Source organism: Heterocephalus glaber, unplaced genomic scaffold (genome assembly GCF_053883595.1).
Source record: "Heterocephalus glaber isolate CG9 unplaced genomic scaffold, H.glaber_assembly_v1.0 deba00000006, whole genome shotgun sequence".
In the NCBI taxonomy this organism is placed as follows: Eukaryota; Metazoa; Chordata; class Mammalia; order Rodentia; family Bathyergidae; genus Heterocephalus; species Heterocephalus glaber.
In genome coordinates this window covers 1,583,326-1,602,117 of record NW_028258136.1, presented here as the reverse complement: position 1 = coordinate 1,602,117, position 18,792 = coordinate 1,583,326, and the positions used below count along the sequence as shown (strand labels likewise).

The 18,792-nt window shown below is 42.9% G+C and overlaps 1 protein-coding gene across 1 annotated transcript; it reads left to right on the top strand.

Annotated features, from left to right (window-relative positions):
* The first annotated feature begins 5,407 nt into the window (after window positions 1-5,407).
* Window positions 5,408-17,522, top strand: Acrv1 (acrosomal vesicle protein 1). The gene is given in 4 exon segments (XM_021251927.2): window positions 5,408-11,134; window positions 11,136-11,641; window positions 12,869-12,988; window positions 16,770-17,522. Coding segments are annotated over 4 exon segments (936 nt in total). The 5' UTR covers window positions 5,408-10,949; the 3' UTR covers window positions 16,895-17,522.
* The last annotated feature ends 1,270 nt before the right edge of the window (window positions 17,523-18,792 follow it).

The window sequence follows — 18,792 nt, the reverse complement described above, 5'->3', positions numbered from 1 at the left end:
GTTCCTTACCTGCTCCAAGACAGTGTTCTTAGCACTCCCATGGTTTGGGAGAAGGAGGTAAAATGGGAAACATAAGCGAAGGTATTTTGCCTCCACAAGGAACTGTGTGAATGTCAAGGAATGTCTTAGTTCTAGTGAACCAGTACTGGGCTGGGAAGCAACACTATCTAACAAAGTCTTCAATCCATATCAGATGTTTAACAAATGGAGCGATTAATTTCCTAAATCCTAGTAAGAGCTACAGCAGAAGAAACAGAGCTCAGCCTTTGTACCCAGCACTCATTACCTCCCACTCCCTGTTAACACCCCCACTGCATATATGGCATGGGCCAGTTCAGGCCTGTCTGAGACTGGTGGCAGTCAGTTCCTTGATTCCGTTATACCATTCACGGGTACCAGGAGGCCACACATGGGGAAGAATGCAGCACGTCCCAGCTGTGTTCCATAAAATGTTAGCATCCTGTGGCCTTTTCTCAGCATCCTTTGGGGGCTTATGGTCACCCATATTTGTAAGATGATAAAGTAAATAGTTATTTTGGCTGCAGGACATCTCAGAGAGTCCAGGTTATTGTGTATTGTCTCTCTACAAGGGGGGAAAAGAACGCAGGGTTATGCAGGATTTTTTTTTTTTTGCCTACAAAACTCTGTCCATAAACCACTTCTCCTCCTCCTCCTCTCCGCCTCCTTTTCCTCCTCCTTCTTCTCCTCCTCCTCCTCCTCCTCCTCATCATCATCATCAAAGCAGTGTGGACCAATAGAGCTTTCTGTGGTGATGGGAATGTTCTCTATCTATGTGGCTACTATGGTAGCCACCAGCCATACTGGCTGTTGAGCACTTAAAATGTGGCTAATGAGACCGAGCAACTGAATTTTTAGAATTTTATTTCATTTTAATGAGTTCATATTTAAATTTAAATAATCACAAGTGGCTTGGGGCTGCTGCACTGGTCAGCATGGATCTAGAGGAACCCAGTTTGAGAAATACTTGTGTAATGGTGACAGTGTATTGGGTTGTGATCCAGGTAACTGGGGTTCAAATCCTGGCTCTACCATATTAGTTATGGAACCCTAGGCCTGTCATACTATTCTCTTGGCCTCAGTTTTCTCATCTGTAAATGGAAGGGTTAGACTCTGTTCTCAGAGCTTCTGCCAAAGACCCTCCGTGCAACAAATGCCTGAGACTCTGCTGCACCACACTCCCTGTGAGCTCTGATTCATCATTTTCCTGGCTTAACTGCTTTCTGTCCATATAACTGCTTATTCTCCAATGAAACTGCTCCATTTTTTTTTTTTTTTGTACTGGGGACTGGAACCAGGGCCTCCCACATGCCAGGCAAGTGCTCTATTACTGAGTTACATCCCCAACTCTTTTTAAAAATTTATATTTTGAGACAGGGTCTCACAGGTCACTAAATTGCCCTGGCTGGCCTCAAATTGATGTTCTTCCTGCCTCAGCCTCCTGAGTATCTGGAATTATAGGTGTGGACAAGACTATGCTATTCTTGCTGTCTCACATAGAGCCTAACATGGTACCCAGGACATAAGAGATGCCCAATAAATGCCCACTGATCGACTGAATGAAGGGTTGGCATGTTCTCACACATACCCAACTCTCTCTGGCCCCTCTTAGGACCTGGCTATTGAAACAGAGTTGAAGCCAACTTTCTTTCCCCAAGTCCTCTGAGAGTCCCCAGATCCTTGGGTCTAATTCCAACTTGCTAACCCTTTTTTAAAAATTAATTTTATTGGTACATTTTAGATACACAATATAATGACATTCATCATTGGAAATTTGCACTTTTACATAATCTCTCTTGGTTTTTTCCCCATTCCCCTGCCCTCCATTCAACCCCTCCATCCTTCCCTATTTACAAAGACTTTGTTTCCATTTTTTCATTTTCTCAGATTAATTACATTCCCTTCTTTCCTTTCCCCTACCCCTCCCACTTCCCCATCCCCTTTGGCCCTTTTCTTCCTATTTCACATTATCTATTATACCTTTTGGTCCTTATTTACACTTTCAATTTCTCACACTAGAGACACTATTTGGCATTTACACATGTGTGCCCTATTTATTGCACTTAAGAATATCGCCTCAATGTGCATCCATTTAGCTATAAATGTCTCTAATTTCTCATTTTTTATGGCTGAGTAGTACTCCATTTTATTTTTAAAAACCCACATTTTCTTTATCCAATCTCCAGTTGATGGGCAATTGGGCTGCTTCCAAATTTTACCTATTACAAATTGTGCTGCTATGCACATGGGTGCACATATATCACTGTGGTAGGATTCTTTTAATTCTTTGGGGAAGATACCCAGCAGGGGAATAGCTGGGTCAAATGGGACTTCCAGTCCTAGTTCTTTGAGCTATCTCCATACTGATTTCCATAGTGGTTGTACATCTACACTCCCACCAGCAGTGGAGCAGGGTTCCTCTTTCCCCACAGTCTGCCAGCATTTGTTATTGGTTGATTTCATGATAGCAGCCATTCTTTCTGGAGTGAGGTGGAATCTCAGCATTGTTTTCATTTGCATCCCTCGAATGACCAGTGATGTTGAACATTTTTTCATATGTTTATTTGCTATTTCTACTTCTTTGTCTGAGAAATGTCTGTTCATTTCAGATGCCCAGTTTTTGGATTGGGTCTTTAAATTTGGGAGGTTTGATTTTTTAAAGTTCTTTATAGAGTCTAGGTAGTAGACTTTTGTCTGAGGAACAGCAGGTGAAAATTTTTTCCCACATTGTGGGTTGTCTCTTCACACTGTCGGTGGTTTCCTTGCTGTGCAGAAGCTTTTTAATAAGAAGAGATTTCACTTGTTGATTGTTTGTGCTAGTTCACGGGCAACTGAGGTTTTGTTCATAAAATCTTTTCCTACACCAGTGTCTTCAAGAGTTCTACCTAACCTCTGTTCCAGCCGGTTTAGTGTTTCTGTTTTAATATTTAGATCTTTCATCCATTTTGATTTTAGTTTAGTGCACCATGAGAGATATAGGTCTAGTTTCAATATTTGGCAAGTTGAAACCCAATTTTTCTAGCACCATTTATTAAAGAGGTTATCTTTCCTCCAGTGAGGGTGTTTGCCAGTCCTTTTTAATGGATCCTAAAAGCAGTCCTTTCCCCAGTGGGACACCCATGATTAGACTGGCCTTTCCTGTAAGGACATTACTCAAGGGAAAGACCTTCAATCTCCCTCCATTGATACAGGCTGAAGTCCATGCTGCCTTACCTGCCACTCAAGGTTCTCTGTCCTTTCCCCAGCCTCTATCTGCCTTTAATATCTGCTCTTGGCTTCAGTCACCTCCTTCCTAGGCATGGCAAGAGGCTTCCTGCTTTCCTCACTTACATGCTCTCTCTTCTCTATTTATCTGAATCTTTTTCCTTCTTCGAGACCCCATGCCCTGGTCTCAAAGCCTTTCCTGGCACTTCTGCACTCAGGTACCTCTCTCTCTTGAGTAGCCACCGTGCACATTTGACACTTGGCACAGACTACTCAGTGTTATCTCATGTTAATGGCAGGAACATTTCTGTAGCCACTATAGGGTTCCAAAATGAGTGCTGGACTGGTAGCAAGAAGGTCTGTATTTGATTTGGACCCTGCTGCTTAAGTTGTGTGACCTTGGGTAAGTCACTTCACCTCTGAGTCTCCACTTCCTCAACTATGAATCAGGGAATTCCAGCACCTCCAAAAGCTGAGTGGTTATAATAATTAAATAAGGTATATATAAAGCATATAGAATTGAGACTCTGACACTTTGTTACTTCAGTAGCACAGAGTAAATACTCAGTAAAACTGTGTTGAAGAAATGAATGGATGCAGGTGTGGAGTCAGGTGGTGCAAGGGTCTGGCAATGCAGATGGTTCTGACCCATGACAGGGAAGAGGGTTTTGCCTTTAATGTTGTTGGGATCTCTGGATGGAGGAAGGATGTAAAAATGCAGATGGTTCTGAGAAGCTACAGAATGGAGCCCAGATGGAAGACACTCTGCCAGTGCAGCCCATGAAGATCTGCAGGTTAAGACCTGTGCAGGCACAGAGGCCAGGTTCAGGCTCTGGTTCCCTGTGTGTGAGTCAGTGGCCAGCACCTGATGACTGTGTGTGGGTGTGCAGCTGCCACAAGGAGCACACTGTTGCACAGGTTTGCTGGGAGGTGCTGGCTGAAATTAGCTAAATCTCATAAACACTAAACTCATGTCACAAATTGAGAGTCAGAGAACATGTGTTTCTAAACCATGTATTTGCAAAAAATCCTTTATCAAGAGTTGACCTTGGACCTTATTCCATCAGCAAAACCTGCTCTCCAGGGGAAAAAGATCTTCAACCTATCAAGTACAAATGCATTCAATTTGATTCTCTCTCTCTCTCTGTCTCTCTCTGAGGCTGAAAACATGGGAATTGAGTTTGCAGATGCAAAATGTTTTGGCAGTTGGCCAGTCTCCCTGTAACCTAGTTCCTTTCTGTTCTGCTTGTGCCCAGGGAGTTCTGGTAATGGGTGTTCCTGGGCCATGCATTCTTTCACTCTTACAAACACACAAACACACACATGCATGCATGCACACACATACACACACATGGACAAACACCCAAGGACACATGGGAATGCCTGAACCTGCTGGTTACCAGCTCCATGATCTGAGGAAGGCCGCATCCTCCTTGTGTGGCTCCAACCTGGGGCCCAGGAGCCAGGTGGAAATCAGCAATACCATCCTGTGTGGGGCGGAAGGCTCAGGGAGACTCACATTCTGCTTTGGCACAGATGAGGCAGGCGGTGGTGCAGTTGAAGAAGTTCAGGATCCCAGCCACAGCCACGCTGATGTCTGTGTTGCTGGGGTGCAGGTTCAGGGTTGTGAATCTCTGGAACTGGAACCTGACAAACTCCTCTGGGGCCACTTTGAAATGAGGGACCTGGCAGAAGGAACAAAAATGAGCGGCAAGAAGGAACCAAATGAGTGAAAAGAAAAGGGGGCATGGTGTGGGAGCCAGGCTGTGGGGGAAGCAGGACCCAGGGCACCTGGTCCACAAGAGGAAGACACAGTGGCATCCGTGACAAGAGCCAGGATGGGTCACCTTTTGGCCAGAGACCTATATGAATGTAATGTGGAACTCAGTGCCAATCTGTGGCCCGGAGAAGCCAAAAGAACAGGTGTTTATTCTCAGAGGAAGTGTCTGGTGCTAGGCAGTGAGACAAATGGCCCTTGAAGGGTTTGTCCCTATATTATTTTATTTGTAGTTCATAAATCAGAGTAGAGATGGCAGGAAGAGAAAAACACTACCCTGGGGACCTAAAGAGGCGCCCCCTCAGCATAGGCAACAGGTGTGTAAATCAGCTCCCAGCAAACCTCCTGGGCGAATGCCAGGAGTGTGTGCTTGTCGGGGCGGGGTGGGGGGGAACTCTGTTGCAGATCTGCCTATGGGAAAGGAAGCGACGCAGCAGGAGAAGCCAGCTAGAGCACCACTGATGGAGCCAGGTAAATAAACACCTGCTCCAGCTGCATTATGGCAATGTCAGCTTCCCTAGGCCTCTACTTACTGACGTCTCCAAGAGGCACTAGCCTGCCTTCTGCCTCTCTTCTCTGGCTGCTTCTCTGGCTGCCAGGGCTGCTCTACTGGCGATTAAGGCTATTTGGTAGGTAACAGGAAAGTTAAAATGTAGTAAGCTGCCATCCGCCTTGATTTTGTTCTGCCACCTTCCTCCCAGGTACTCAGCCAGGAGAAAGCTAAGGCTGAGCATGAGTTTATACTTATGTTAAATGAAGTAAGACTGAAGGTTGATGACAGGAAGAACCTCCTTCCTGATGGTGAGCTACTTGGCTTCTAGAATAGATTGTTCAGAAATGATTACAGAAGTTTTCTTTGTCTGGCCTGGCCCAGAAGTTATGCTGCCAGGAGCCTAGGAAGATGCTGTGACAGTCTCTGTAGGACTCTAGCTATTTATGCTTTTAAATTTTGGAGTGAAGCCATCAGAGACCAGAGCTCTTCTAACATTAAGGTTGGGAGAGAGTAAAGATTTAGCAAAAAACAGGAGAAAATTATTGAATTCAACTAGGATTAACCCTTGAACTATAAAGAGAGTGTGATCATAATTTTTCTAGCAGGGATTGCAGAGTGCAGAATTGAGGAAAACCTGGCATGTTTTGAACAATGACTCCAAAGAGTGAAGCTGACCCGGCACATGTCATAAGGGGTGTTTCTTCTTGCTTTCATGCTCCATCTCACATAATTGATCCAAAATGACTAACAAATGCACCTTGAAAGGAAAAGAGGTCACAAAGACAGCAAGATAGAAGGTGAGGCCAAGCAGCAGCAAGTACAGGCTGATTTAGGCATCTAAGCACCTCTGACCAAGGTTCTCCTTTTGTGGACTCCATCAGCAGCTAACCCATCAGAGAGCCCTGCCCATTAGCACTCCCAACAGTGGGAGCCCTTGAAGATACTTAAGAACCAGCCATGAGTTGGGGGGAGGTGTCCTTGAGGAAAGCAAAAGACAGGTGGCTTTTGAAATCTACACACTTGGCTTTACCTCCAGGTTCTGTGGTGTGATTTGGGGGCAAACCACTTAGCCTGTCTATACGTATATGCTTCATTAGGGTGAAGATAACCAAAGGTGTTTTTTAGAGCTTCGGGCAGATAAAATGAGATCCCATGTGTGAAGGCCAAGTGCTTGGCAATGCCCTTCTTCCCTCCCTTCCACTTTCTCTCCCAAAACAGGAGTTCCTATAAAGCTCTGGGAGCTGGATTTGCAGCAGAGGGTGTAGGGGGCTCCCTGGGAAGGAATGCTGGTGGGGAGTCTCTATCACTGGGCCACTGGGAAGGCTGCTGGGGAGGAAGTCAGCTGCTCTGCCAGCCAAGGCAGGGATAGGTCTATCCCCTTCTGTCAATTCTCTCTTTTGGACAAAGATTAATTCATAATCAATTTGCAATTTTAAATGTATCCCAGGAAGTCATCATGGAGGTGTGTAGGGGGAGTAGTGAGGCAGAAAGCAGTCAGCCACAAGGGCTGCAGAGATGTTATGAGCATTTAGAGGATGGACTCTGGTGAAAACTCCATTGGTTTTCCCTGAAGCTGGGGATCAGTGTAAAGCAGTTCAGCCTCATAAAATATTAACAGAAATGCATAATCTGAATGAGAGAAAGAGTTGCTCTAGAAGGAACATGACCAGACAAGGGAGGGGCAACCATCTGACTGCTCCCTGGGTGGGCTGGCTGGCTGGTCTAGGGCACAGGAGCAAGCGTAGCAGAATGGAGTGACATTGCAAATTGGGGACTCAGTCTGTGACCCGAAATGCCAAACACACCGGGCTAAGAGATCTGGCTGAGATGAAATAATCAGTGAATCCCAAGAAGAGGCCATTTTAGAGTAGGTTTGGTGGGGAGGACAATAAAGGCCCAGCAAGAAAGTGTGCTATCGGGGGAGGGACAGGGGAGAAAAAATGGGGATCCAAAGTCTTGGCAATTTCACTTGAAGATCAGAGTGACTGCTGTAATAATGGCGCGCCACAGACTTGAGCTGGTCCTTGGGGACTGGCAAAGAAGATTTAAATGAAGTATCAGGGCTCATGTCCTGGGCCTAGGCCTGGGAGATGCTGGAAGGGACTATGGTAGGACAGAAGCTGCTTGGTGGCCGATGCAGCTGAAGAGTCATCCTCAGGATGTCTAAGAGGGAGGGGATGAGAAGTTGCCAAAATGGACCTGGCCCTTAGCAAGAAAGCTCTGGGGACTCAGCCTGTTGGGAGCAATGCTACATAATTCTAGGGATAAATCATTTGGTTAGCCTAGTTCTCTTGCCTACAACCCAGCTACAGAATAACTCCAGTTTGGCCTCCGGTCACAACTGAGACTTCAGTGATCCAGTGATGCTGTGATTCTCCAGGACAAGAGACATCCTGGGAGAACAAACATCTGCTCAGTTCCTCATTGTTCTTGGACTGATTAACATCTTGTTTGCCGGAGATGTACTGAACTCTCTGCAAGCCTTCCGTTACACCTTGTTTATCCCAATGTGAACTGTTGAACTCTCTGCAAGTCATTTGTTACATTTGTTTCTCCCGATGTACTGAATAAAAGGTGTGGTAAGCTGGGGGCTTTGTCTTTGCTGTCCAGAGCAGCACTGATCAGACCCAAAGGTCAGCTTCTTCTCAGTCTCATTTTTCTACCTTTCCTGTAATTCGCCGTGTGCTGCCGTGGCTCGCAGGAGACCAGGACTCACTGCAGAGGTTCTGGTAACGTCCCCTTCCCCTGTCCCCTACATCAGCCTATGGGTAGAGCAGAACCAACCTTGGGTCAGGGCCACAAAGCACTAGAATCAGTCACTAGAAAGTGACTAAGAAATTAGCATGCTTATTCAAACCTGTTTTCTATTCTATATTAGAAATATTTTCTTAGTAAAACTTTTTAAATCAGGCACACAAGTTTAAATATCACATTGCTTCACTTGTTTGAAGAATATAAAGTATGAACAGGGAGGAAAATGGAGGAGAGAAATTAGGAAGTAGGAAGAAATTATTCAATTGGGAAGGTGAACAAGAGATGGGGAGGAGGAAGAAAAGATTTAAAAGAAAAAAATTGAAAGAAATAAATGGAAATAGAGCTTTGTAAATGTGGAGGTAAAGATTTGGAGAGGGGAGAGAAAGGGGACAAAGAAAGAATTAAGATGTGCTCTGAACATGTACACATCCCTCATGATGAATGTACTAATAAAAGAATAAAATGTGAGGAAAAAAGTTTAAAAATCAATAAAATGAAAAAAGTTTAACTATTGAAGAATCACTCAAGCAAGTATTTATATTTTAAAAATAAAAACCTTATCCAATCTTTATGAACATACTATAATCTTAGTCTTTTATTTACTTTTGTTTGGTTTTTTGAGATAAGATCTCACTAAGTTACCCAGGTTGGCCTCAAACTTTCAATCCTCTTTCCTCAGCCTCCTGAGCGCTATGATTACAGGCATGCACTACCATGCCCAGAGACCCTAGATTTTGAGAAAATAACTGATTATAAATATATATATATATGTATCTTATAGGATTCTTACAAAGCTAGAGCACCCAGGGGCCTTAAAACTATCTCAGCTTAAAGATCTTGTAATACCTTAGTAACACTCCATTGTATAGAAAAACCACATCTTCTTTATCCATCCATTGGTTGATAGGCATTTGGGTTGTTTTCAAGATTTAGCTATCACAAACCTTGTTGCTATTATCTGGTGTAATAAGCTGAAAATGTAAATAGGAACCAAAATGTATAACAGACAATGTGAAATAAGGAAAAATTGTTCAAAAGGAAGAGGGAACTAGAGAGGGGGGAGGGGAAAAGGAAGGAAGGAAAAAGAAGAAAAGGGGAAGAAAAAATGCAGACAGGACTTTTGTAAATAAGGAAGGGGAAGAGGGATTGAAGGGAGGGGAATTGGGGGTAAAAGGAATCAAGATACATCATGTACAAGTACAAATTCCCTATGATGAATGTGATCATTATGTAAATTAAATTGCATCAATAAAATTAAAATTGAAAAAAAAGATCTTGTAATGCCTCAGCTCTTAGCTAGAATTACCCAGTCCTCATTGTCTTCATGTCTTCTCTTAGGCTACTAATCAAGGAGCAATTACAAAACAGTCTGTTTGGTGCTTCCATTCAATTAAAATTAAAGTAACAGTTAAGGAATATTTGTCTGGCAGTCACTAATGAGCTGGATTAAAGGTAGAAGAAATTAGCCAGAAGTGAATGGTCCTCTTAGTGGTTTGCAAATCTCAGTGTAAGGTGAGGAGAAGAGAAATCTAAAATTAATTGAGCATCTAGGCAACAGACAAGGCACTTCACAATTTATCTTACTGAATACCCAACAACTCCATGAAGTGGGTGTAAATGTCACTGGGAATCTCCATTCAGACACATATAAAGATAAGCCAAGAATTTCTTGTTGTTGTTTTTTTCCTAACAGGAAAATAAGAGAAAATGGTAAGAGACTTTAGTTTAAGGAGCCAACAAAGATCAGGCCAGCTCTTGACAAAGAAAAGTAAGAAAAATAGAAAAGGACCTGCTTGAGTAGCTTGAGGGGGTATGCTTTAATGAAGGGGATCAAACTGGCCCCAGAATTTTTCAACCTAGTAATTTATAGCAACTTTTCCTTCTATTGGGTTTACCCAATTGGGTTTGAATTCTATTGAGAATACCCAACCCATGTAGATTAAGAAGTGTGAGAAAGAACTTGACCTTACCAAATAAAAGGTGACTTAATCCCTTCTGGTAATTTTTGTGGGCTCAAGGTCATTCTGTGGTCATCTTCTCATTTAAAATTTATTCTGTCCAAAGGTTAAAATTTTCCATCAGCTGGGTATACATCTATAATCCCAGCACTCTGGGAGGATGAGGCAGAATTGTGAGTTTGAGCCTTGTCCAAGCAACTTAGCAAGAACTTCCCTGTCTCAAAATTAATCAGTGTGAATGTCTTGGGTTCAATCTCCAATACTGCTAAATAAATAAATTGCTTAAACATAAAAGTAAGAAAATTGTCCACCCTCAATTTAGGCTGGAATTACTCAGCTATGGGAAACTATTTGCTTTCTCTCTCCTATCTCCACTCTTCTTGACTTCACCAAAGAGGGACTGGTCAGAGGGCTGGTGGTAGACTTCTGATGACATGAGTGACTTGATTTCCTGATGCTGGCTTTGTCAGGGAGGCACATTCATTTCCATTCAGGTGCTTTTGGTATATGAGTGATGGTATCACCCTGTGTAGTTTTTAGTATTATGTATTTTAAAGCTCAATTCCTTCAATCCCATAGGTGGTCTCTGTATTTTTCACTAAACAGCTCTATTCTCCATGGTCTCTTGAAGTAATTAAGTTGATTTCCCCCAATATCTGCACTACTGTCAAGTGTCTGTTCTAGACCCACAGGACACCTAGGGGTCCCCATTTGTCTCTCTCTATAGGGAAGTAGTCTTTACCCCATGCTCTCTCTTCTTCACTATCTCTTGTTTTTCTTTTCCATGCCAGGAGCATCAGGTCAGCCTGATGAGCCTTTTGCCTCTATGGATCAAGGTTCAGTTCAACAACTTTCAGATGAGTACCTTTCACCAGTAAACCCTTCAGATATTGAAGCTTTATATGAGACTTCTTTAGGTAAGAATGTTCTAACAGCAAGGTTCCAGAGAGCACAGTTCAAGCGAGTATGATGCAGGTGAGCATGCTGCTGATAAACACACTGTGGATGAACATGCTGCAAGTCAACACACTTTAGGTGAAAATGCTTTAGGTGAAGAGACACCAGGTGAACATGCCTCAGGTGAAGATACTTCAGGTGAACAGGCCTCGGGTGAGGAGACTTCAGGTGAATATGCTTCAGCTGAACACACTTCGAGTGAACACGCCTCAGGTGAAGAGACATCAGGTGAACACGCCTCAGGTGAAGAGACTTCAGGTGAACAGGCCTCAGGTAAAGAGTCATCAGGTGAACATGCCTCAGGGGAAGAGACTTCAGGTGAACATGCTTCAGGTGAACAGACTTCAGGTGAAGACACTTCAGGTGAAGACACCTCAGGTGAACAGGCTTCTGGAAAAAAGTCTGATGGTAATCAGGCTCTAGATGAACATCCTTCTGGTGAACAGCCTTCAAGCACACCACTTCCAAATACATCTTCAGGTGGGCCGCACTGGTTTTAGGTGAGAAGTGGGAAACACATCAGGAAAACCCAGTTTTAGGGAAAGCGTGGGAAGAGTCATGAACACTTTAGAAACAACTCTCCCAGACTCTCTAGGCCTCTTCACAATAATACCAAGAGGCATGTTTTATGTTTTATGGGGCCTTCATGCTACGTAATTTGGAGGATGCTTAAGAAAATAACACAAATATAAAATGCCAGTAGCCCCTCTGATTCCACACACAAGAAATTATGAATACAAAAGCCCATAGTTTCCCTGGCAGGGCTCATAGGAAATGGAGAATTCTGAAAACTAACCCACGTTAGTAACTCATGGAATGCTTTCCTTGGTTAGATTCAAAAATAAATTCCCAGGATGACTGCAATTCTATGGCTCTTACTTAAAAGAGGTGGTTCAAGCAAGAAAACTAATACCCAAAGTTTGAGGTCTCAAGTTACTATTAGCAATATTAATACTTCATATTTCATCTGATTGCATAAGAATTACTATTCTAAACTTTCAGATGAAATAGAAATTGGGCAAAGTAATATATCCAACATCAGTCACATGGCTAGAAAGTAGCAAGCCTTGGATTCAAACTTAGGTCAGTCTAAAGCCCATATTCTCCCCTGACTCACTTTGTGTGTGTGCTTCCTGAACTAGGGGATTAACAGAAATAGTGTAAGAGATAACATGGATATATTTCAAAGAAAATGCCATCAGTGACCTTTAATAAAGTCAATTTGAAAATGGAGAATAACACAGACTCTTTACAGGGTTTGCAACAATAGAACAATCTAATAAAGCTTAGAAATCAGTCAAATTTGACTCCAAGTGTTTGTGCATTGTGGGTATGTGAGAGTATGGCAGAGTAGTAATGGCAGCCAGTCACAGGACACTTTGTTCTTATGGAGTTAAGATATAACAGAAGAGCAACTGATTACAAATGCCCAGGAAGCCAGTGAAGATATGCACTAGAGTAAAAGTCAAGAGTAGGGAGTAAATTTGGGATTTGTCAGCAATGAAGATTATAGATGAAGCAATAAAAATGAATTTCCTCCAAAACACATGCTGTAGCAGACACAGGACCCTCAGAGCCCCAGTAAGAACTCAAGAAATATGTTGTCTCCAGGCTACTTATTGTCTGTCATTCTATCCCAGATGTCTGACTCACATATCCACACCTGGTCCATAAGGGAATTTCATCAGTCTTATCTTACATTTGCAGGTGCAATATTAAATTGCCACACATGTGCTTATATGAATGATAAAGGAAAATGTCTTCGTGGAGAGGGAATGTGCACCACTGAGAATTCCCAGCAGTGCATGTTAAAGAAGATCTTCAAAGGTATGAGAATACATCAGGCAACTTAAGTACTGATAGGAGGCAGTTTAGGGGGCAGTGGCTAAGGGGAGAGATCAAGAAAATTGGAGATTAAAAAGAACCTCAAGGATTTAGAGTAGAATCCCAGGTACGGATTGGAGAGGTACAGGCCCTTCCCAGCAGGCTTAAGACTTCATAGAAAAGGAGGCAGGGATATTGGCTGTCTCTTCCTATTAAAGAAATTGTGAGATGTCCCTTAAGCCATTGAGACACAAACTGTAAGCTCAGCACTATGCCTGTTTTGTTCATGGCTACATATTCTCAGAGCCTAGAACAATGTCCAGCATATGGTAAGGTAGACATTTAGTAAATACTGAATGAATAAACTAACAAACAATTGACTACAAATCTATGTTCATAGGTTTCCAAACCAGGCTGTATGTCTCTCTACCCTCACTCTCACTCTTCCTCCCCAAAATAAGCAAACTTGGTTACTTCCATCCCATGAACTGTGTGGTCCCTCACTAGAAATGCCATTATCCCATTTCTACATGAGTGCATTCATCCACCATCACTCAACAAACATTAAAGACACATACTATCAAATACAGACTGTGTATGCTGGGTGTGGTGACACATACCTGTAATCCTAGCACTAGGGAAGCTAAGGCAGGAGGATCACCACAAGTTCAAGGCCAACCTGGGCTACATAATGAGTTCAAGGCCAGCTTGAACTGCACAGTGAGACCTTGTCTAAAAAAAAATTATCAGGGCCTGGGATTTTGCTCAGTGGTTCTGCCACCTGCTTTGAAAGCACAAGGTCCTGAGTTTGATGAAGCACCAAAAAAAACACTATGGCCTAATTCACTAGCCCTTAATCTTTTTTTCCCACCAGGGACCAGTTTCACAAGAGATGATTTTTTCCATGATAGGGGTTAGGGATATGAAGGGGGAACTTGTTTCAGGGTGATGTGAAGCTCTCAACCTAGATCCCTCATATCACAGTTCATAGTAGGGTTCCCCTGCTGCTGTAAATACAGATGAAGTTTACTCCCGGCCCCACTGCTCACCTCCTGCCGGGCAGCCCAGTTCTTAATAGGCCAACCAGTACCACTCCACGGCCCAGAGGTTGGCCTAAGATAACAAATACATAATATCACAAAGGAAAAAATAAAATAAGAAAGGCACACAAAAGCCAAGTGTGGTAGCACATGCCTATATTCCTAGCCCTCTGGGAGGCTGAGGCAGGAAGATGGGAAGGTCAATCCCAGCCTGGATAAAACTGGGCATCTCAGCAATCTATCAAGACCTAGTCTCACAAAAAAAAAAAAAAAAAAAAGGCCAGGTATGTACCTCAGTGAGTTGCCCCCTGGGTCCAATCCTGAGTACCGTTTAAAAATAAAAAGCATTGGGCCAGGGAGTTAGCTCAGTGGCACCGCACCTGCCTCGCATGCACAAGGTCCTGAGTTCCATCCCCAGTACAAAAAAATAAAAATAAAAAGCATACAAAGTGCTGGGAACTCAACCAGAGAAGGAAAAGATTAGAGGTGGCAGAGAAGGAAAGATGAGATGAGAGAAGCAAAAATTCCAAACAAATTTGGAGGTGGCATTCAGAAAAGGCTTTGGGGGTAACACATAAGATGTGGGCCAGTAACTCTCAGTCTTGGCTACACACTACAATCACTTGAGCAACTTTTAAAAATCCTAATGCTGGCCAGGGACTTAGCTCAGCGGTTTCGCCGCCTGCTGTGCATGCGCAAGGACCAGCATTCGATCCCTGGTACCAAAAAAAAGTCCTAATGCTTGGGTTGCACCAATTAAATACTAATCTCTGGGGATTGAATCCAGGTTTTTTTCTTATTCTTTTTGTTGGTACTAGGGATTGAACCTAGGGCCTTTGTATTTAGCTACATCCTCACCCCCAACCCCATTTTTGAGGCAGGGTCTCCATAAGTTGCCCAGGCTGGGTTCACACTTGTGATCCTCCTGTTCCAACCTCCCAGAGTGCTAGAATTACAGGCCTACACCACAGGCCCAGCATCAAAATTTTTTAAAGCTCCTCATCCATCTCAACATACAAGCAGGACTGAAGAGAACCTACTGATTTAGTCATACTGCAATGGTTGATGAAGGATATGCCAGAGGTGGGGAATTATGGAAACAAAAGTCAGAAAAGTGCAGGACATAAACAGGAAAAATAGCAGAGACTTTGGGGGATTGCAAGTAGGGGAGGAGAAGAAAATAAATTTGGGAATCGTTGACTGGAGCCAAATCATACATAAAGGCCTGAAAAATTGCAGGATGTGGTGGCACATGCCTGTAATTCTAGCACTCAGAGGCTGAGGCAAGAGGATCATAAGTTCAAGCCCACCTGGGCAACTTAACAACTTAGGCCCTGTCTCTAAATGAAATATTAAAACAAGAGCTGGGCTTGTTGGTGCACCCTTGTAATCTCAGCACTTGGGAGGCTGAGGCAAAAAAGTGCTACGAGTTTGAGGCCAGGCTATGCCACACAGTGAATACAAGGCCAGCCTGAACTACATACCAAGACTATCACAAAAAACAAAAAACAAAGACAGAATATAAAAACAAAGGCTGGGGATTCACTTAGTGTGAATGGCCTGGGCTCAATCCCCCCCCAAAACCCTTCAATATTACTTCAAGGAGTTTGAATATAGGAATTTTGAGTAAGGGAGTGACTTGATAAGGTTAATACAAATAATAGTTCTTTATTTACCTCCCATTTATAGGTAAGATACTGAGATACACTTTAAAGTATGGTTTCTCATTTAATCTCCACAAGAGGATCTGCTAACAGAAATTTAGAAAAGTGAAATATCTCTCCCTTCCTCCCCTCTCCCTCCATTTCTTTTTTTCTGTCTCTCTCAGTGCATGACACTGAAGGACCTTGATGTTATTAATCTTAAAATCCTCTGGTGTCTAACATAGTTCCCTACACACAGTAAAGGTCCCTTAAATGTTTTATGAATATAAGTGACAGGATAAAAACACGCATTTAAAGAGTAGAACTGATAGGACTGACAGGCCTTCTCGACCAGTTGGGCAGAAAGGGCAAAGGGGGAAATCAGAGATCACAGGGGTTTTCAGAATGTGATACAGAAAATGTATAAGGGAAATGTCAAGAAAGCACGTCCAAGTGAGGAAGATAGAAATGAACTTCATTTGGGACACAGTAAATTTTAGAAGTCCTTAACATATCTGAATGAAGATGACCATCAGTTTACTGGAAATGTGAGAATTCTACTTGAGGAAGCACAGATAACTGGATCCAGAGGAGTAGTAGGGAACACTGTCTGGAGAAGTGTCAAGAAAGAGATAGGGTGTAGTCTACAGGATTACATGCCCAGAGAGGTTGGAGACTTGAGAAAAGACTGCAGAATCTGAAAAGTAGAACACTTTGAGGGGAGAATTTCAGCAGCAGAATCATGATTCTGAGGGTCTAGGGCAGAAGGGAAGGTCAAGTGAGGACAGCTGGCTCTCCAGAGAGGTTTGTGGGGTTAGGACAGTGGCAGGAGAATGATATAAGAGAAACTATATTTGAGTTTGGGAGAACTTGAGCATGCTTATAAACCAAAAAAGGAGCCAGTAGAGAGGAAAACTGAAGCAATAAGACAGAAGGGCAACTGATGAAGTGAAGGTCCCAGAGGACAGAAACAAAGCGGGGAAAGAGAATGTACATGTGGAGGTCTTAGCCATCCCTGCATTGGGATATTGGGGACTATGGAGAAAGGTAAGGTTAGAGAGAGAACCCTTCTATTAACTCCAATGTCTTTGCCCTTTTCAGGTGGAAAACTCCAATTCATGGTTCAGGGGTGTGAGAACAAGTGCCCTTCTATGAACTTCATTTCTCAAGGAACAAGGATGCAAATTATATGCTGCTGAAATAAACCTTTCTGCAACATGGTCTAGAAGCCTGACTCAGGCAGAAGGCCCCCACGCTACTTGGCTCAACTTATATTTAGCTTCAACAACTAATAGCACCTGCCTCTGCCTGAATGTCAAACAAGATGTTCAAATACCTTTCCTCTCCTGTTCATACCATTGCCCATTATTCTTCTCCCTGTCTTCCCTGCCCCCAACATTGATACTCCAGATTTCCTTTTCAAAATAAATGTCTGTGGTTAAAGAATAAAGATTCCATAGACTTCTTTTCCCATCAGTCCAGTTGCAGGGTCAGCCTGAGCTTTTATCCACCTCTACTAAATTGGATATTTTGTGTGTGGTACTGGGAATTGAACCTAGGACCTTGAGCATGCTAGGCAAGTCCTCTCCCCCTGAGCCCTTTTTAAGACAGGGTCTTGCTAAGTTGCCCAGGCTGACCTCAGACTTGCAATTCTCCTTTATCAGCCTCCCAAGGAGTGGGGATTACAGGGGTATGCCACTTTACCTGACGCACTGAAAGAGAAGGGGTCTCCCAGGGCAGAGAAAACAAGGATGAATACAAAGTGGGTATTAGTCTTTTGTGGGGCTTAAACAATATTGCAGGTGTTGCAGAACTTCAAGAGACAGGAGAGACCCATGGGAATCAGAGGATTCATTTCAGGTTTTAGGTGAATAGCAGTTCAATGGACTCCTGTCCAAAGGAAGAGCTCAGAACAATGTAAGTTTCAGTTTCATACTTGTGGTCAAAAGGAGGGATGGTCTTTCTAGTGACATAAAACTGGGGAGGGGGGTGGGCAAGCGAGGTTACAGAAGCAAACAAAAAGCAAATTAGTTACATATCACATGATGACAGTTTTGTTCCTTGTGAATCTTGTGTGAACGAGGCATCATGAACTTTGTTTAGAGGACATAGTCGCCAGTCTTACCTGTAACAAAACAAGGAGTTACAGCTACAAGGGAGAAGAGAGTGATTCGAGGCAGGGTGGGGGGGCTGCCCAAGGCTGGGAAGACTTGTTCTTTAAGCTCTGCTTCACAGGTACTTCTCTCTGACCCTCAATCTTTCCATCCCTATTTTCCCCCACATCCTTCCACCTGCATAGAGAATTCAACTTTTCTTTGGCTCTTGAGTTTTCAGACTTAAGCTCACAAAATGAAAACAAAATGATTCCTTTTATTTCTTCTCAGTAACTCATAACGCATTTTTCCTACAAAATGTTATTGGAGCATCTAAGCACCATAGAGAAACAGGTGGAATACTAAACAGTCACTCCTCACCTCAAGGTGTTTTCACAAACATGGTCTCATCTGATCCTCAGGAAAGAACTCAGAGTAGTAGACAGGAAAGACAGCATCCTTACTTTATAAATAAAGAAATGTGACATAGAGATGTTTTATTTATTCATATTCCATACTGTTCCAAACTGACCAAGGTTACCAAACTAGTGAGAGCCAGTGCCAGACCCTAAAACCAAATCTGTATGGCTTTAATCTGAGCCATTATCTCACACTATGAGTATCAACCAGAACGGTCTTTCAAGACCAAAATCAATCCTTCACCCCCCCAACCCCCCCCATTGCTGCTTCCACACTCCTCCATGTGAAGACTCTGGAGATCATCAGTTGGGTGGTCCTAATGTACTTTGCAAAGCAAAAACCTTTAATTTTGCCACAGTCCAATTTATTTTTTTAATGATTATAGCTTTTGGGTTCATGCCTGAGAACTCTTAAAACAGTACACCAAGAAACAATGTCATTTTTACTGTATATAAAATCAAAAATTTTAATATTTATACATTATGGCCCTTCCCCAAAACACACTGGCAAGACTTTTAACTGGTAATAACTGTAAGCTAGAAGACAACAGAACTTCTCTTCAAATTTCTGAATAAAAATTATTTAGAGCCTATAATCCTATCTCTAATAAA